The sequence below is a fragment of the Naegleria lovaniensis genome (assembly GCF_003324165.1).
Source record: "Naegleria lovaniensis strain ATCC 30569 chromosome Unknown tig091, whole genome shotgun sequence".
NCBI classification, from domain to species: domain Eukaryota; phylum Heterolobosea; class Eutetramitea; order Acrasida; family Naegleriidae; genus Naegleria; species Naegleria lovaniensis.
The window spans coordinates 1-19282 of NW_025407915.1; the positions used below are offsets into that span (position 1 = coordinate 1).

General features: G+C 36.7%; 11 protein-coding genes across 11 annotated transcripts; 5 read left to right on the top strand and 6 right to left on the bottom strand.

Annotated features, from left to right (window-relative positions):
* Window positions 1-531: 531 nt before the first annotated feature.
* C9374_014716 (uncharacterized protein) lies at window positions 532-1832 on the top strand (the record flags this gene model as incomplete). The annotated part of the gene is made up of 3 exons (XM_044690734.1): window positions 532-906; window positions 1084-1669; window positions 1747-1832. 3 exons carry the CDS (start codon window positions 532-534, stop codon window positions 1830-1832), a joined length of 1047 nt encoding a protein of 348 aa, XP_044541496.1.
* A 94-nt stretch (window positions 1833-1926) lies between these two features.
* On the top strand, window positions 1927-3483 carry C9374_014717 (uncharacterized protein; the record flags this gene model as incomplete). Its single annotated transcript, XM_044690735.1, has 1 exon — window positions 1927-3483. One exon carries the CDS (start codon window positions 1927-1929, stop codon window positions 3481-3483), a length of 1557 nt encoding a protein of 518 aa, XP_044541497.1.
* A 124-nt stretch (window positions 3484-3607) lies between these two features.
* C9374_014718 (uncharacterized protein) lies at window positions 3608-5250 on the bottom strand (the record flags this gene model as incomplete). Its single annotated transcript, XM_044690737.1, has 4 exons — window positions 3608-3751; window positions 3808-4230; window positions 4307-4898; window positions 5096-5250. The coding sequence occupies 4 exons, from the start codon at window positions 5248-5250 to the stop codon at window positions 3608-3610; spliced, it is 1314 nt and encodes a 437-aa protein (XP_044541498.1).
* Window positions 5251-5425: 175 nt separating this feature from the next.
* Window positions 5426-6576, bottom strand: C9374_014719 (uncharacterized protein; the record flags this gene model as incomplete). Its single annotated transcript, XM_044690738.1, has 6 exons — window positions 5426-5539; window positions 5628-5653; window positions 5762-5864; window positions 5914-6173; window positions 6329-6355; window positions 6411-6576. The coding sequence occupies 6 exons, from the start codon at window positions 6574-6576 to the stop codon at window positions 5426-5428; spliced, it is 696 nt and encodes a 231-aa protein (XP_044541499.1).
* Window positions 6577-7051: 475 nt separating this feature from the next.
* On the top strand, window positions 7052-8063 carry C9374_014720 (uncharacterized protein; the record flags this gene model as incomplete). Its single annotated transcript, XM_044690739.1, has 4 exons — window positions 7052-7201; window positions 7395-7548; window positions 7669-7752; window positions 7837-8063. 4 exons carry the CDS (start codon window positions 7052-7054, stop codon window positions 8061-8063), a joined length of 615 nt encoding a protein of 204 aa, XP_044541500.1.
* A 376-nt stretch (window positions 8064-8439) lies between these two features.
* On the bottom strand, window positions 8440-9810 carry C9374_014721 (uncharacterized protein; the record flags this gene model as incomplete). Its single annotated transcript, XM_044690740.1, has 1 exon — window positions 8440-9810. The coding sequence occupies one exon, from the start codon at window positions 9808-9810 to the stop codon at window positions 8440-8442; it is 1371 nt and encodes a 456-aa protein (XP_044541501.1).
* Window positions 9811-10468: 658 nt separating this feature from the next.
* C9374_014722 (uncharacterized protein) lies at window positions 10469-11662 on the top strand (the record flags this gene model as incomplete). Its single annotated transcript, XM_044690741.1, has 1 exon — window positions 10469-11662. One exon carries the CDS (start codon window positions 10469-10471, stop codon window positions 11660-11662), a length of 1194 nt encoding a protein of 397 aa, XP_044541502.1.
* Window positions 11663-12225: 563 nt separating this feature from the next.
* C9374_014723 (uncharacterized protein) lies at window positions 12226-14067 on the top strand (the record flags this gene model as incomplete). Its single annotated transcript, XM_044690742.1, has 1 exon — window positions 12226-14067. The coding sequence occupies one exon, from the start codon at window positions 12226-12228 to the stop codon at window positions 14065-14067; it is 1842 nt and encodes a 613-aa protein (XP_044541503.1).
* A 99-nt stretch (window positions 14068-14166) lies between these two features.
* On the bottom strand, window positions 14167-16853 carry C9374_014724 (uncharacterized protein; the record flags this gene model as incomplete). The annotated part of the gene is made up of 2 exons (XM_044690743.1): window positions 14167-15908; window positions 15974-16853. 2 exons carry the CDS (start codon window positions 16851-16853, stop codon window positions 14167-14169), a joined length of 2622 nt encoding a protein of 873 aa, XP_044541504.1.
* Window positions 16854-17217: 364 nt separating this feature from the next.
* C9374_014725 (uncharacterized protein) lies at window positions 17218-17934 on the bottom strand (the record flags this gene model as incomplete). The annotated part of the gene is made up of 1 exon (XM_044690744.1): window positions 17218-17934. The coding sequence occupies one exon, from the start codon at window positions 17932-17934 to the stop codon at window positions 17218-17220; it is 717 nt and encodes a 238-aa protein (XP_044541505.1).
* Window positions 17935-18096: 162 nt separating this feature from the next.
* On the bottom strand, window positions 18097-19163 carry C9374_014726 (uncharacterized protein; the record flags this gene model as incomplete). The annotated part of the gene is made up of 4 exons (XM_044690745.1): window positions 18097-18210; window positions 18252-18358; window positions 18411-18716; window positions 18884-19163. The coding sequence occupies 4 exons, from the start codon at window positions 19161-19163 to the stop codon at window positions 18097-18099; spliced, it is 807 nt and encodes a 268-aa protein (XP_044541506.1).
* Window positions 19164-19282: the final 119 nt, after the last annotated feature.

The window sequence follows — 19282 nt, forward strand, 5'->3', positions numbered from 1 at the left end:
ATTATCAGTTGTTGTCACCTCCTTTTTACGTATTTGCAAAGAAAACAAAAAACCTCGTTTCGTATTCCCAGCTGAGCCAGGTGGTGGCTTCGTCTCAAGACATGCAATAAAATGTCAAGCATTTTTCATCACAAAAAAAGTTCGTCCAAAAATTGGAACACGTTTAAAATTGTTCACCTATTTATTTCTTCCGACCACAATTACACCGTATTTTTCTAATCACAACAACATACCTCAAGTCGTTTTATTATTCATTATAGCTCCAGCAGAAGCCTTTGTCCTTCAACAAAGACAAAGCAGCTTTTGCTGGGCGAACAACAAAAAGCTAATGTAACAAAAACACTGAGACGTAGCCCGAATGAACCAAATAAAGGAATGTTACACCAGCGAAGTGGTAGTTGGGAACGCCAGGAGAAAACGCCGTTGTTTGTATCCATTGATTGTGTTCAAATAGGAGCAATCAATCGGAGTTGATGGGACTTTGCACTAGTGCATTCCCCGCAACATCCCATTGTAAAACAGCTGAAAAAAATGCGTTCTGTCCTTGTTGCTGTGTTGTTGATTGCTTGTGCCGCTGTTGTGTTGGCTCAAGAGTACAAGCCTTTGGCCGAGAGTGAAATGAAGAAGCTCTTCATCAAGTTCTCTAGAAAACATGCCAAACTCTATGGTACTGAAGAACATAATTCTAGATATCAAATTTTCAAGGCCAACGTTGAGAAGGCCAGATATTATAACCATGTTGGCAAGAGAGAAAACTTCGGTATCACCAAGTTTGCTGATTTGACTCCAGAAGAATTCAAGAGAATGTTCTTGATGAAGACTTACACTCCAGAGGAAGCCAAGAAGATTTTGGGTGCTCCACAACAAGTTGTTGTTTCTGAAAAGGATATCCAAGCTGCTCCAACCGTACGTATATTTTGTTATGATGATTTTGTTAACACTTCATAACGGTATCATCCTTCACGTTTTTACATCTCCAAATTTTGATCATTGCAATTGGAATGATTCCTCCATCATCACTTCATTTGAACTCTTAAATTTTATCTATTTCATCATCACACCATTCCGTTAATTCAACAACAGTCCTTCGACTGGAGACAACACGGAGCTGTTACTCCTGTCAAGAATCAAGGTGCTTGTGGTTCATGCTGGACTTTCTCCACCACTGGTAACGTTGAAGGTCAATGGGCCATCAAGAAGGGTAAACTTGTCAGCTTGTCTGAACAACAATTGGTTGACTGTGATCACAACTGTGTCACTTATCAAAACCAACAAGCTTGTGACTCTGGTTGCAATGGCGGTTTGATGTGGTCTGCCTTCCAATACATCATCAAGAACGGTGGTTTGGTCACTGAGGACTCTTATCCATATGAAGGTGTTGATGACACTTGCAGATTCAACAAGAGCAACGTTGTTGCCACCATCTCCTCTTGGACCTCAATTCCAAGCGACGAAACTCAAATGGCTGCTTGGCTCGCTGCTAACGGACCAATCTCCATTGCTATCAATGCTGAATGGTTGCAATACTACACTTCTGGTATCTCTGATCCATGGTTCTGTAATCCTCAAGATTTGGACCACGGTGTTTTGATTGTTGGTTATGGTGTTGGTAAGAGCTGGCTCGGATCCGAAGAACCATACTGGATTGTTAAGAACTCTTGGGGTTCAGGTATGTTTTTGTGAAAATTTATTGTTTTTTACTAAGGAATTATTTTTTTATGACTACCCAATAACCCACTCAAATAGATTGGGGTGAAGATGGATATTTCCGTATTATTCGTGGTAAGAGCAAGTGCGGTTTGAACTCTGTTCCATCCTCTTCAATTGTTTAAATCAACCAAGAAATAAATTATTCGTGTTTAATGTCACGACAGTGGTTTGATGTGGCAATGGAAAGTCAAAAACGTTTGTGTCGACATTAAAAAAATGAATCAAAAGGAAAGCAAGCTGTCATCTCATCACAAACAGGAAAAGTCATCATCAAAAACCGATCATAATCATCCAGCAACAAATGGAAGCAATCCCGATCACCATTCATCAGTTAAAAAAGCTTTCCGAGAGAAACCACTGTTGCAACGATTTAGAGAATGTAGCAACAAGCCTCGCCGACGAATTGAAAAACCAACGGTATGCACATGGAATTCCGAACAACTACAGGCTTTAATTAAAACTTTTCAAGAATATGAAAAAGCAGCACTCGATGACGTGGAACCAACATCCCAAGAACAAGACTATCAAATTAATGCAGTATCCATTGAAAAAACATGCGTGATTTATGATCACATTGGAGGCACCTATCGAACGAAGAGGATTGAAATTCCATTGGTTTCGTCGTTGTCTTTTATTACCAATGAAAAACACCATACATCAAGCTCGGAATCTCCATCACTTCCCAACACACCGCCAGCTCTCCTTTCCAGATCATCATCAACATCTTCGATCAGCACCACTAAAAGTAACACTTCCACGACTTCATCCAAAGCAACCACATCAGGCATGAAAGTAAAAAAGAAAAAGAATCCATTTATGAAAGTTTATAAGAAATTAAAATTGAAAATTGCAAACCCTGAAAAGAATATTGCCAAGCCTGAGTTGATAGAAAAGTATTTTCCAAATTTAAAATTACCTGACGATTTTGTGTACATTTTAGAGAATGAAAGAAGTTCTAAAACACTCCCAACAGCTCATAACGATAATCGATGTAACTGCACCAGCAAATGTGTGAAGCATGAATGTTTGAATTACTTGTCACAAGTGGAGTGCTCTTCAGATTGTCAGTGTGGCTCGCTGTGTGACAACAAAATGTTTACCAACATGCAGTATCCAAATATTGTTTGCTTTTACAGCAAAGGTAAAGGAATTGGTGTAAAGTGCAATCAACCCATCATCAAAAAGGGAGAATTCATCACTGAGTATGTTGGAGAAGTAATCTCAATCAAAAGATTTGAAAAAAGAACAAGCAGAAAATATCACAAATCTCTTCACCACTACTGCATGAATTTAAATGAGAATGAAATTATTGACGCAACATGGATGGGAAATATTGGAAGATTTATAAATCACTCGTGTGACCCCAATGCATGCACACAGGTTTGGTCTGTGAATGGATACGACAAGGTTGGAATATTTGCAATTAGAGATATCATGTTTGGAGAGGAAATTACATACAATTATCATTTTACGATTTATGATGAAGTGTCAGAGCAACAAGTGTGTAAATGTGGAGCTGAAACATGTACTGGAGTGATTGGAAAAAAGCCCTCATCTCCTTCATTTTCTGGTTCAAGTGACTCTGAAGCAGACACACCAGATGAGAGCGAGAATGAATCTGAGGGATCTCCGAAACGGTCGCTGGCGGTATCTAATGTTGAGTCAAACAACGAGCCAAGCCAAAAGAAGCAAAAAATTGACGAATCCAACTCGGAAGATGATGACATGTCAGAAAACGATGAATATTACATGCAATTTATCGATAGTGAATAATTTATTGGGATGATTATAAAGAGTTCTTCTGGCAAATTTTGTGCTGGTGATACAATTAAGTTGGCACACTTACGTTTATTGTAAACCACGGACAATAATTCAAGGGAAAGTGAAGAAACCACTTTTACTGATCAGATGTCTGTTGTTTTGGAATGAGAACCTTGTCAAGTAAGAATTTGTTTAGAGGAACATCCACCACAGAGAATTTTCCTGCATTATTTTGTTGGTTCAATAATTCCAACAACATTTTACCAACAACAATTCCAAACTAAATGTCACAAATATTCGTTAAATATTATAAAAATCTGAGTAAAGATGACTCACCTTAAATCCATGTCCACTTCCGCCACCAAACATAACAACATTCTTTTTACCGCTTTTAGTTGGTAAATAATCAATAATGAAATCTTCAGTTGGTGTCATTTCATACAAGCATGTCACTACACGATCCTTCTGAGAAATAATCTCCTCATAAGTCTCATTGAAATCAAGATATCCTTCAGGAGTGGTGTTTTTAAGGAAATTCACTGTTCTGTCAATTTTTTCTTTCTGAACTAGCGGTTCTTTTCCTTCATCAATGAGTGCTGCTCTCTCGTCAGGATCGAAGCCTCTTTCTACATCTTTATACGGATGATGAGATGCAGTTTTAATGTATCCAGGCTTTTCCCAACTTGGAAATCCATAATACGCCAAATCTAATTTTTCATCTTGAACAAATGGATCTTGTCCCCACATGATCCAAATTGGCTAAACAACAGAATGAGAAATGGCCGTGTTTTTGGTATGGGCATCAGTACTAACACTACATCCACACGATACTTACTGAATTTTCCAAATACACATTTTCCTTCAACCCAAGTTCTCCAATCTTCCAATAATAATAACACATTCTCAACACTTCAAATTGGATATCTAAATCAAAGTGCTTTTTAAGAAACTTTTTACAATAAGCACCAACACAGATTGCCAACTTTTTTGCTTCAAATCGATTTCCCTTATTTGTGACAATTGTAAAATTTCCACTCGTTTCGTCCTCAACCAATTGTTCAACTCGTTCCTTCTCTACAATACGGTGTTTTTCAAGATCATAGGCACTTCCATCATTGTTCAACAAAATCGAGCGGATCTTATTTGGATTTAACATTCCAGCTTCTGGTTGATAGACAGCCAAAGTATCATCTGGAAGACCAGAGAATTGAGGAAATCGATCACGCAACTGCTGACCTTGTAAAACTTCATGAGTAAAGCCTCTTTCTCGTGAAACTTGAACCACCTTATTGATGCTTACATCGGTAAGAGGACCAATATCGAGACCACCAGTCTTCTTGTAAAAGGTTTCAAAGTGAGGAACTTGAGACCACAACTCAAGAGATTTAGAGGCCATAGCTGAATAATGAACATCATCATAGGCAATTCTGTTCAGTGCATTCAATATTTTCAATTCATTGAAAGAGGATATCATGTTACGGGATGAATATTCATGGAGAAATTATTGCAAATCATCAATGATTGGAACCCATATTCATAACCACGTTCATGTACATATATTCCAAATTTTGGTTGATGATCATCATCATGAATATTCATTTGCATTCAAAAGACTCTCACCTACCTAATAATTCTTGATTCTCCATGAGATGATCCCTTTGAGTGCATCAACTCAAACTGTTCCAACAACAAGACTCGTTCATACTCTTTCGTTGCATGATGAAACGTACAAGCTCCTGCAATTCCCGAGCCAATCACACACAAATCATAAAGAACCATTTTTTTCAAACTCCGTAGGGAATGGCTTTGAACTGGAACACGGTTGTGGATGACAAGAACGTTTCAATAATTACAATTTATTGAAATATAATTTATCGTGTGAAAGAAGAAGAAGCAAGAATTTGTTGTGCCGCGTTCAACTCAAAGTAATAATTGTCATGCTCATAGTCATTGTTTACTTCTTGAGCTTGGCTTTGAATTTCTCACCCATCAATGAGACAATGACTTCAGCCATAGGTTCTAATTCGGCTGCAGAAATTAAATCAAATTCAAAGGTAAAGTACATGAACTGTAAAATGTACAATTGGAACAATGACAATTTCACAAAATTGTTTTTCAATGAATTGAGTCAGTGGATTATGGTTCAAAATACTTACATGCTTGAAAGCAGTATTAAGGTGAGCTATCATTGATAATCCAAAACGATTTAGAATTGTAACCATTCGCAAATGTCAATTAATAATTTTAAAGTTTAACGAATTAAAAAATTTAAAAATTTTGATCTCCATACCTTCTTCACCAAGAATTTTAATTTGTTCCAAGTGATGAGCATAAATATGTGCATAAACACGGAATAATCTCTTGAAAATGTTCTTTACAATTTTCGAAAAGTCCTATTATCAAACACTTAGTGAACTCGGCCTCCATTTTTAGAAAACGTACCTTTGGAAAATCTTGACTGGCATCAGTAGGGAAAATCTGTTCATTATTCAACATGGATTCAACCCATTCCATCAATAATGAGACATAATCCTTGGCACTCACAACTGTTGGTTTGTCATATTTTGGATCATCGGCATTCATCCACAAATACTCAAAGTTTTCACCAGCTGACATTTTAGGACAAGTGCTTGCTGTGCAATACTCTTCGAGAGAGCCATACAGAATGTTAATTCCATTTACAAAATCGACGACGTGAACAGCTGTAGTGATGATGATGGTGCAGTGGTGCAGTGATGATTGAATATTTCAACAAGAGAAACACATGTTGTGCCAACAGGAAAAAAGACAATAGACATGGTTATTTCATTGAATTTAGAATTATGGTGATCTGTATTGTAAAAATCAAGAAACATACCTAACCATTCATTTTTCTTCTCTCCGGCTATCATCATCATGGAGTGTCAAATGTCAACATTCAAAGACCCGAGAATACTTACGTGGTAATTTCACAGTATTTTCCAATCCAGCAACTCCCAACGATGAAGTACTCTGTTGCATCGCTTGTTTCATTCTCTCATTGAGTTTATTGTCACAATCAATATTCTTTTTAAAAGTTTTCTTTTTATCACTCACTCCCATAAGACCTTTCAAAACGCTTGCCATTTTCTTCTTGTTGTATGATATAGATGAAATGATCGATCGGGTGTATTGGTTTGTTGTTGTTGTTGCTGTGATTTGGTGTTGAGACCAATATCGCTAATGTTTGATATTTTTTTTGATTTTTAAAGAATGACAGGTGTTCCTACTTTTAAGGAGAGACATGACTTGGAATAGATGGAGGTAACCACGAAAGTGTTGTTGTTATTATTTTCAAGCTGTTCTAAAGGGTTTGATGGAAGAATTACAGTTTCATGTCAATAAAAAAAGATCTTAAATGTCTTCTTCACAAAAGTTGACAAGAGGGACCTCAGTTCATCAATGACGAAAGTTTAGGAGGTATTAATTGCGATTCTTAACATTCCCAATATTTCACAATGCCTTTGTCTTCAAATGAAATATTGGCATGCCACACAATGATGACGTCTTGATTGACAAATAAGGTAATCGAAATGATGATCCATTTGTTGTAACAAAAAAAATGATCGCCTTCATTGTGATTAGCCACATCTCACTCTATATCGGAGTCATGTTTCTGATTCTATGTGTTGCTACAGGATTGTATTATTTAGCCGAATTGGCTGAAGAGAATAGTGTCATGACTCGGAAGGTGATTTCGTACATGATTTATGTATGTAATAATCATTTTTGGAAGAACCATTTATCATCATCATCCGAATCCATATGATATGAATTTGAAATGATGATCATGGTACGATGATTGGAATGTATGATTATTGTATTCGGAATCCTGTCATCCGATGAAAACATGATTCGGTCAAAATGATGATCCTATATAATATATTGAAAACAATGATTAATAGTTGGTGGTGATTGTACATTTGATTTTATGGATTTTTGATGAACTTTATTTCTGGTGTATTTCTATTGGAATATTGTCTCATATTGCATATTATCAATTATTATCAACATTCCCATTTGTGAGAGTGAAATCTGCATCCTGTATTTTGAGCATTGGTAAGTGGTGATGAGTCGTTGAACGAATGGTTCTTAATCATGTGTGTGAAATTTCACGAAAATGCATGAATTGAATCTTTCAAATCTTACTATTGGTGACATAATTTATTATACAAATAGTCGGATTTTTAGTTTCTCACATAGGATGGTACTATTACTTTATTGATTTTTACACACCAATTTATGAATTTTCAGAATTACTAGGTAAGCATTAATTACTTTGATGACCATTTGTATATTTTCAAATTCGTTTCTATTTTGCGAAAACCATTCTTGACACATGAATAGGCTTTTTCTTCATTTGTGTTTGGGTCACTCCTCTTGCATTATTTGTAAGCTTGAGTATTGGAGACATGCAATTACCAGGGCTTGGAATGGAAGGTGGTGCAGATCGTGGCAATAAGGATATTCTCAAAAAGAAGAACAATGTGGTGCAATGGATCATGTCGCAACTGAATCGTTTCAGAAAGAGTTCATCGTCGGATACGATGCTGCCACATCAGTCAAATTACTAATGTTTTTTTCGCAAACTAAAATTCTACTGTTTAAATTTGTGTGTATTTTCATCATATAAAAAACAACAACCATTCGCAAGAAAGGAGGAATTGAACCTCTGGACTTTACATCCCTACGGCTTTGAAGGCCGCACCCCGGAACCACCGAAGATCATTCCTGCAACGAAAAAGGTGTTCAGATGTTTGTTTAGTTTTCAGTAGTTCAATATTTGTGACCAAATTAAGGTTTGCAAAAAAATGGAGTTCCAACAAATTGAATGTACTTTTTCAAACAATGCAAAGTATTCGAATATCTATCAAGTATTGGTGCATCAAAACCTGCATTATTTATTCTTGTCTGTATCGCCTTGGTTTTAATTTCAATTTGGCAACGCGACTACTTCTTCTTTTTCTTTTGTAAACTTTCCAAACATTCCTCGTAAGAAAAAGCGGTAGGTCTATCCATCAACCGCACATATTTGGGTCCTCTCTCTTTGGGAGGTCGTATGGTGAGAGCTTTTCTCAGTGTCATGTATTTACTCTCCTTTTCTCCTTCTTGATTTGTAAAGTCTCTCTCCAACTTGGATCGATCCACCAATGTATTGTTTGAAGCTTGATAGAAAATGTTATACATGGACGTCTTGATTGCACAATGTTTCCACATTTCAAAAAAGTGAGAAGCCACCTCAGTTGGAGTATCTACATTGCTATGTATCCATTTCAAGTCCTCGAACACACAATCATACAACACTAGAGGATACTCAGAGGCAATTGGGTACTGAGGACGTGCCTTGTTTGTTTCAATGTCAAGTAAATCTGAAATAATACTAGGTTCTTCTTTTCCTTCTCCAATTAAAAAGAGAACAGCTGCCATACATCGAATTTGGTGCCACAAAAATGAATATCCACAAACAACAATTTCATACATGTCATAATAGTTGTCACTTCCATGTTGTTGGTGAAACAAATCTGATTTCACAATTTCTACGTTTAAGATTTTTCTTCTAAAATTCGAAACATCCTCAGCATTAATTTTACAGAAATTTCTAAAGTCATGATCTCCAATGAATTTTAAAGCTGCTTCTCTCATCTTGTCGATATTCAGATTTTGTTTGATGAAAAAGTACTTGTATGTTCGTTGAATGCACCCAAATCGAGCATCAAAGTCTTTGGTCACAGGGCACCATGCCAACACTCTAATATCCTCTGGTAATGAATTATTTAACATTTTCACGTAATCAAAACTCTTGCTCGGGTCCTTACTGGCTCTCCCATAAAATGAAATTACTTGACACAATGCAGAGACTCCCTTATCCGTACGTCCACATCTTGTATATTCGCTCTTTTCTTCGCTTTCTATCAGTTTTACCTTTTTCAATGCTTCAAATAAATGATATTCAATCGTATTGGTATTGTGTGCTTGTCGTGCAAGACCTTGATAATTAAACCCGAGATAGGCAACCTTTAATGCAATATATTCCATGTGTTGTTTGGACCAATCCATTTCATTCTTTTCCTTCTTCTTCTTCTTTGTTTTTTCTTTTCCATTCTTTTTATTTCCATCATCGGAGGACAAATTTCGAGACTCTTTGTTCGCCATACGTTTTTCCTGTTGATAGAGTGTTGCAATTTTTACAAGTTCTTCACGAGTCATCTCATTAGGTGATTTATCTAGCAAGGATAGTTCCATACATGAAGTGCCGGAGTGACTTTCCGAACTTGCACTCGAGACGATGGAGGAGGATGCTTCAATTTGGTGTTCACTCATTTTTTATGATTTTGGAAATTCCTCAAACATTCATCGATATTTCCAGGATCAGTCTCAATTTATTAATGAGATAAAAAGCATCACTAAAAGAGTGTATCTTTGAAAAGAGAACCTCAGCAATCCCAAGATGATTTATTGAAAAAGATGAAAATTTCAAAACAACAAAGCTGAACTGAATTCTTTGAATGAACAAACTGAAATAGAGTCACTCAAAAACGAGATACAAAGAACGAAAATCACTTGCAAGAAGTTCCAAACGTAAAGAATATCATCTCTGAGATTACTTTAGAGATTGACAGGTTGCGAAAAATTCTCTCTGAAATCAAAGAAGTTGATAATTTCAGACTGAATAGTTGATGTATCCAAAAATATTTTTCATGTTGTTGGGAAGTCTATGGTTGCAGAAAAAGCATTTTCGCCAATATAAACACGCTGGGAGGTCTCAGGCGATAAAAAGTGTGTTGTTGTAAAAACGTGCATCCAATAGAATTGTTCTTGTCACTTGTCTCTGAATCGAAGTTGGAATGGTTTAAAAAAAACTAGCAAGAGATTTTCAATAACAAAAAAACAAGACAATCACGCTTAACTCTTCTTTAACGTTAGTTCTAACCTCACTACTCTCTCTCAACCTCTCGCAAGCACCTCAACATTCATCACCATGTTCTCTCACGACTCTGTTCACTTCTCTTCTGACTTGTTCTCTGAATTCGAACCAAATCCAACGGTTCAATTGTTTGAACCCTCTCCTCTTCAGAGTTTGATTCATTCATTCTCTGATGAAGGATCCAATCATGGTGTTTCTACCATGATGAATCAAGCTGATCAAGACTCCAATGACTTTTCCATGTTGTTTGAAGATGATCAAACTCCTTGTTCATCCTCTCAAACAATTAGTCATGGATCACCTGTTGATGCTTCCAATGTTGATTCTGAAGATGAGTTTAATGCATGGCTCCAAGGTTTGGTTGGACCTCTCTCTCCAACCGAAACCACTCGAGTTTCAGAGAAGGAAGCAGAACCACCTATTGTTGTTCCTTCTTTTCAAGAGATTGGAGCAATGATTGGTCGTATTCCCACTTCTCCTTGTGTTTCTTTTTGTGCACAAGATACTATGAATGCTCCTCAAGCAATAGCCCATGAAGAGGTTCACATCAAGAATACCAAGAAGAGGACCACGACTCCAAAGAAGAGTAAGAAGGGTCATTCTCTTCAAGGAACCAAAAAGAAGAGCTCTCTCAATATTCAATCAGAACTCTCCAAGAGATTGAATACTCTTCGTGAGGAGATCCTTTCTCTCGAGAATGATTCCACCGATCAGCCTTCCTCATTGGTTGATACTTGTCAATATCCTCCAAAGATTTCTCAAACCAGTTATGTAATCTTTGATCATGACGGAAATGCTAACAGTGAGGGAACTCATTCTTCTAATTCATTCAATCTCACCATTCATTACTTCAAAGGTCCAAAATTATCTGGAGGTCGTCTCTTCAATCCCAATGAATTGGAATTGTTGAGTTCCATCTCAGCACAAGAGATTGAATGTTCTCGACATTCAGTGACCACTCTCAAAGGATTATTGGAAAATCACTTTGGAGTGAAACGTGCGAAACATTCCATTTACATCCAATTTGATGGATGTTCGGATTATCACATGTTGTATTGTCAAAAAGGCAAGACAGACCATGTGAGAAGTTTAATTCGAGTCGTTCAACAAGAATCTTCTGAACCGATGAAGATTTCCACTCATTATATTTGTTTGAACAAGTTGTCCAATGCTGCGAGCAAACCATTGAATCATTCACCCCCAATTGGGCACAACACTTGTTCTTCTTCTTCTTCTTCCAAGAATTAATCAACTTGTTTCAAGTGATTACACTAGGAAGAACAAAATGGATGGATACAACTGACACATGAACTCCCAAAGCAAGATGTCCATATGAAAGTATCCTCAGAACTCAAAAGTATTTATATCAAACACCAAGGCACAATTCATTCTTCCACATTACTCTCTAATTTTGTTGATGATGGATTTCAACTTGACATCACCTGACGAATCAACAAAATTTTAAAGTAATGTGGAAATCAGAATGACTTGCCCTTATGTATTTTCCTCATGCTGCTGTAAATAATAAATAACAAATTTCAAACTCTACCAATTTTCACAACCTTGAACCAACAGATTTGAAATTGCAATAATCAATTCTCCTGACATTTCGTTGATACACATTCACACTGTGCGATAATAGAATTCATTGTTGTTAAAATCTGTAAGAACCAAATGTGGAAGATGCGGACAAAAAAATGTCACCAAGGAACACTGTTCTGGAAAGGAAGGAGTTCTGTAACCTTGTGTTTGTTGGCCAATACTATTTAACCAGGCTCATTTCGTGCCTCACTGAAAAGGTCAAAAAGAAAATGCCACCACTGCTGTCACAACTCTCCTCAGATGAACTTGGTCAAATATTTCAATTCTTGAGTGTGTTTGAAATTGTTCACTCTGTCTCTCTCGTTTCTAAAGAATGGATGAATCTTTGTCATGATCATGTTCCTCTCCGTCTAGAGTTTCCTCCCAAAAGGCTTCCTGTTTCCCTGTTCAAACCAAACCAAACACCACAATATACGTTTTCAAGCCAATTCAATCCAAAACTTTATGAATTCGTGAAAGTGATCGATCAAGTGAAATTCAAAATCGTTTCAGATTTTAAAGTGAGTGGTAATCGAATGGGAATGGAAGGAATCGACAAGATAATTGTACCGCTCTTAACCTCTTCTAGTAATTTATTTGCAAGTTTAAAAAGTTTAAATCTCAGTAACAATGCTCTTGGAGATGATGCATTGCAACGTCTGGTGTCTGTTTCAGCATTTCAATGCATCCCGAATTTAGAAAGACTTGATTTGAGTAACAACACTGACATTCATTCTGAGAGTGTTCAACTTTTGATACAGGCCTTGAATCAAAGTAATATTAAGTTAACTGAGTTGAATTTGAGAGGAAATACTGGAATGAATCATGTTGAGTTTCTCAATACTGACTCTCCTTCACTGTCAAGTTTAAAATTCTTGGATCTGAGTTCTATTAATATTGGAATGAAAGGATTGAAATCTCTTTTTGAAAATACGAATCTTCAAAACTTGACATGCTTGCACTTGAATCATTGTGAAATAGGTCTTGAGGGTGCTCAATATATCGCACAATGTGGAAATTGTTTTCACGACTCTTCATCTGCACCACTTAAAAGTTTAAAAATTCTCCATCTCGATGGTAATCCTATCCGGACCAAGGGTGCAAAGGAAATCGTTACAAGTGCATACTGGTCTTCCAAGCTCACTCATCTAGTCCTTATGCCCAATTTAACCTACAATTTGGGATACATTTATGAGAATGGTGAGGATGGTGTAACACAGGACCTTATTTTGGCCCTTTACTATTACAAGAAGGCTGCAGAACAGAAGGAAGTGCTGGCGTTGAATGGGCTTGGTCAAATTTACCGCGACGGCGCTCTTGGCCAGGAGAAGAATTTGGAGAAGGCTATTGAGTATTTTCAAAAAGCAGCTGAACTTGGAGACATTCCATCGTACTATTCCATTGCACAGATTTACTACTTTACGATCAAAGATCTCAACAAAACTTTCGAGATCCTTGAAAAAGGTGCCGAAGCTGGATGTATTGAGTCACAATATTTACTTGGAGTGTTGAATAGAAATGGTTACGGATGTGAGAAAAATTTCGATCGCGCTTTTCAATATTTTTTTCTATCTTCGTTAATAGGATCCCGCAATGCAGATTACGGATTACCAATGGCATGTATTTTTAAGGGTCACATGTTTTTTAATGGAGAAACTTTGTCCAAAGAATCGCAAGAATTACGTGATGAGAAAGCCTTTGACTGTTATTATAGTTGCTTGAGAATTAGTTCATACATACCCCTGAGAAAATTGGCTTCCTTAAATATGGTTCTCATGTCAAAAATGGGAAAAGTGAAAGCTCAAAAGCAGCTTGAAATGTTGAGTTGGAGTCAAAATTACTTGAAGAAACACATGGACTTTGATGGTGACGTTGTTGAGTTTAAGAAATCCATCAAAGAATGTTGTGACAAGGAATTTGAGCAACTGTTGATAACTAGGGAATCCACTCACTGTTCCACGCCAAACTGTTGCTGCTACGAAAGGAAAATAGAGCACGATATGTATTGTGAAGGTTGTAAAATACTGAAGAGAGATCAACCGGTGATTCACAAGTTCCTGAGTGAATATTGAGTCAACATGTTGAGAGAAGATGTTACGCAGAGTTGTGAATGGTTAAGCCAAGATCAATTACTGATATTATCGTGTAAATAAATATTCTCGTGATTTCATCTACTCCTGTGTTTGATAATGTACGCTTGAATTATTGATTTGCATCAGGGAAAGCATGTTTTGAGCGACAAGATCACACTTGGAAGTTTCAAGAGCCATGTGTAAATTCATCATTTCTAGAGCTTGTTCCACTTGATTTTCAACAAAATAATTCTTGATGGCCAAATTATAATAATACCAACGTTGATTCTTCTTTTCTTTGGATTCCAATTCATACATCCATTCATCCATTTCAGAATTGTTATTATCTCCAACTTCAAATAATTTACATGACTCAAATAAATAAGAGGAAGTGTTGTGAGAGTTTTGAGGAGTTTGTTGTTGTTGTGAAATTGATGGCTGTTGAGCATTCTCACCACTCTTGTTAATTCCATTTTGATCAAAAGGACAACAACTGGCATAATAATTGTCAATCAACAAGTCTTGGAATTGAACGAATCTCATTTGATACTTTTCACTGCAGTGGTGTTCAATTTGTTGTGAAATTATGATTGGAATGTTCAACTTGTTCGCTATTTGAATCATTCTATCTAAATTGGATTGAATACTTCCAATGACTTGAAATGATTTGAAATCACGAGTTCCCAAATTTCCACAAATACATTCTTGACATGTGACTGCCATTCTGAAATTCAATTTTGTCAAACTCGAATTCAATGAATGTTGATGTGATTTCGAATGAGTTGAAGACCATTTGTGATTCTTGATTTGGGAAAGTTTGGATCGAAGTGAATCACAAAATGCAAGTGCCTTTTCTTGATGTTTCTTCACATCATTCGCTGCATTGAAGAAGATGAGTTGAGAATCAGAATCGAAAGAACCCATTTGAGCACCCAATGATCGTGCTTGTTGATTCATGACTTCAAAAACATCACTCAACAAGTTCACAATTTCACTTCCATTCATGCATGACCACCATTCGTTCAATCCATCCAAATGAAGCATGACTCCACTCACCATTCTCTTTTCAGAATAGAGTGAAAATCGATCGATTGGCGTTTTTTGTGAAGATTGTCTTCTTGAAGAACTTGCCATGGATGAAGAGCTCTTTCGTGATAATTCTTGACTTTGAGAAACAGAAGAGGCCTGGGCATGAGAGTTCTTCACAAAAGAAAAGTTGTTGCTATCATGATCACTCTTCACCTTGTACTGTTGACCCTTTTTCTTATCCTTCTTTGTATCAAGTGTATTGTCTTCCTCTCCATGCTCATTGCTCTCCAACTGAGACAACAAATGAGAAGGAATGAAGGCTCTGTATAATTTAATTCTCTTGACCATTTGAGTGAAATGTAATTGCAACTGAGTCACCTCTGTCAATTGACTCTTTCTCAAATTCAAATCTTCTAATTGCATATTTGAAACCATTTCAAAAGATTGAATCAATTGATGGAATGGTTTCACTATACGGAGAGAGACAACAACTGCCATGAGAGCACTCACCAAGGAAATGATACAAGCACTGATCACTGCAGCAATGATCGCCAAAACCATATTACTGATGTAATTCCATTGAGGAACGCTCAATACCAGCATCCAATCAATTCCATTCTCGTTACACAATCGATGGATGAGAATGAATTGATCCGCCAGTGTCATCTCAAGACGATTATTACATTGCAAATTTCGCAGATTATTATTAAATTGGGAATAGACTTTCATTCCGATCGCTTTCATGGAAGGACTCATGTCTACAATCTTTTTTCTTGTGCTTGATGAGCCAGAATGATCATCGATTTGATCGCCTGGGGTAGCATTGATTTACGAGTCATCATAGATTCATCAGAACATTTAAAACGAAAATACTTACTGGCAACAATGAAATCTGTTTCCACCTCAATGATGAACGTATGAGATCCTGTAATGCTCTTTGTCATTTCTACCAAGAACAGAGATAAGAATCGGGCAGTCATGCAGTATCCAATAAAGTGGCTCACAGTACGATCACTCTTTGGTACATCCAATTTGTAACTCGTGAGTAAAGTTAAAAACACAATATTGGGTTGAGTGGGATCTGTAAAAGAAGGCGCGAAAATGGTCTTTCCTGGGTTACGAGTGACAGTATCAGTGGCCACTTTGTCCGTGAATGCAGGAAGAATCATATCGGGAGTTGAATTTCGATTGCAATACTCATGATTGGGAACATCATGGCAAATATAAAACTGTTGATTTTGAGCATAGGTTATATTGAGAAACCATGTAAGATTTCCAAAGATGGACATTCCCAATGCACCTCCTTCATATTCGGCGACAAACAACGCATAGGAGAGTGAGGCTTCATGTTTCATTAAACTCTTCCATGCCAAATACAAATGATTTTCCAGGACATGATCCATGGCTTGATAATCTTTCAAAAGTTGTCCCTTAAAGGTTTCTAGAAAGAACGCAACTCGTGTCAGGCTTTCATCGGCATAGGAAACAATTCTTGAAAATTCCTTATCCCGAACGGAATGACTCAATTCAGAGACAGTGGCGCTGAAACAACTGACCCAAATGGCAGATAAGATCAAGACACTAAGGATAATGAGACCCACGATCATGATTATGAGGACATACTTGATGGAGAAACAACACGAATATTTGGTGGAATTGTTGTGAGAATCAAGGTGGCTCGATACCAAGGTGTTGCTCTCATCTGATACATCTTCAGCAATTTTAGTTGATACGAGAGGTTGGATTTTGATGGTCATTCTCGTTCCTAGGAATGATTTACGAACGATTTCTTTTCTGAATCGAGTCGAACGAACGAGAGGGAGTAGAGTTTGAAAGATTTAGAGAAATATCTCCCCGGAAGAGATTACTTTCATCTCTTGGATTTGAATCTAAAGAGATGCATCAATTCCAATCAAATCTTGCATCAAGATATACAGCTTGGTCAACTGTAAAGCGCGCAAGGTTTTGTTGAGGATGTGCTATTATCAAGCAGCATTATCAAGCGTAGGAAGAATCCAAGCCAGCAAGTGAAAAAACTCGCTTAGTGGCAAGTCAAAAAGCAAAACAAGAAATGCAAAGTCACAGTGTGAGGAGCGTTCGTAATATTACCATTCGTGCTGTTTAATTTGGATAAACCAATAATTGTTGTGGGCGATACCATATAAAAGCATTGTCAAAATCAAAACAAAATAATGCTTCACCTAAAGCGACCAGAATTGTGTCCTTAATCACGAACGGTATAAAGTTGAAACACCTGTTACGAAAATGCTCCTGCAACCCATAATAGATTTCTGTCAAATTGTACCGTTTCTTGAGTGTGGTATCATACACAAGAAATGTTGAATATTCTTTTCCATCTTTGGGACCGTTTGCACAAAATATATAAGGCATCATGGAACAAGCGATGAGATGAGTACTATCCTTCATGATTGATAAGGTGGGCTCTTCAGATTTTGCGTTCGTTTTGATATTATTTGAATGTTCATTCAAGATGTTATTCAATTTTTCAATGGACATCTTGTCTGACTCTACATATTGCAGTGGCAATTTTCTAATCATGGTCATGGATTTTTCAAAATTATTTTCATATACATGATTCCACTTTTTATCCATTTGTGTTGGAGCCTGAATGAAATCTTGTTGCTCTTCCTCTTGAATGATGAATGATTCATGATGCGAAGGATTTCGTTTCTTTTTTTCAATCTTGTGTTTAAAAGAGACTTTCTTTGGCATGGAAAGTACATTCTGACCAGACAATAATTCCTCTTTCGTGATCATTATCAAATTCTTCTCTTCATCATCACGTTCTTCTCGATACAAGGCTCGTTGTTCTTCCATGGCGGCGATTTAAAAAAAAAAAAATTTTGCATTAGCCGGGAGTCGAACCCGGGTCACCAGCTTGGAAGGCTGGTATGATACCGTTACACTACTAATGCTTTTCACATGGATAACTTCAAAAATTCAAGCACGTATGGAACCGTAATGATCGTAGAGGTTGCTTTATTCGACATGCGATTCTAATCTTCTCTTAATGTCTCCGTATATTGTGTCATTAGTGTCGATTCGTTTTTGATATTCTGAATCAGGAACTTTTGCGGAAACGTTTCTCAATTTCTGAAAAGACGTTAGGCCTAAAACAATTTACAAACACTTACCAACATGCTCAGATATGATGCATGATCTGTCACCATGTTAATGAACCAATAAGGTACGTAGGACAATTTTGGATCAATACTTCCCACAATTTGTACATAAGTCTCCTCTAGTTGAATCAGTATTGTATCCCTCGTGGCCAACAAAGTAGTAACACATACCTGGAGAAATATATTTTACAAGAAAACCAGAATATTCGCACTCTGCACATACATTATTTGGCTTTTCAAACTTGGAAATTATATCTTTGTGTTGTGGCAACGATTTTGATGTCACACCTTTAACGGCTACCATAATTGATCCATCTGTTTCAAGCTTGTCAACCGCAAAAGCATACGAAATTAAGTCTCTGGAGCTAAATGGCCACGGTAAATCGAACGAAAAATATGAAAGAAATCTGTACTTGGCCAATTTATGAATTATTAAGGATTCTCTCATCTGTGGTACCCATGATTTGTAAAGGTCCACTATTTTCACATAAAATTTTGTTTTTCATGTTATTCAGAGAATTATTATATGATAATTTCAAGATTCAACAAGTATAGAAATAATGATAATGATTATAAATTTCACAACCAAGATCATAACAATTATTACCAGAAAATTAGACGGGTTTCTTACATTAAAAACGAACCTTCATAAAATATGGACAGCACTTGAAAAATCGGAGCTGAAATATGTCCTTGAACTTTGACGGCATGCATTCCTCTTCCATTGTCCTTGTAAAAACTTTGCATCTTGTCTTTTTCAACACACAATTTCCAACCATCATCCGAATTAAATTCTCTCATGACTTGCTCTGCCAATTTTCCATCATGAATAATTTGTTTTAATTTTTGAGTTATTTCCGAAGGTAGTATTGATTTATTACTACTAGGAGACTCAACATTTGTAACGTCAATTTCATTATCCATGAGTAAGTGATATGCTTCCAACAACCGTTCGCTATCAAATAAATCGAGCGCTTGTTGAATGAGAGTATTTTCAGCCCATTTTTTTCAAATTGAATGCGACAAAATCAACAACAACAACT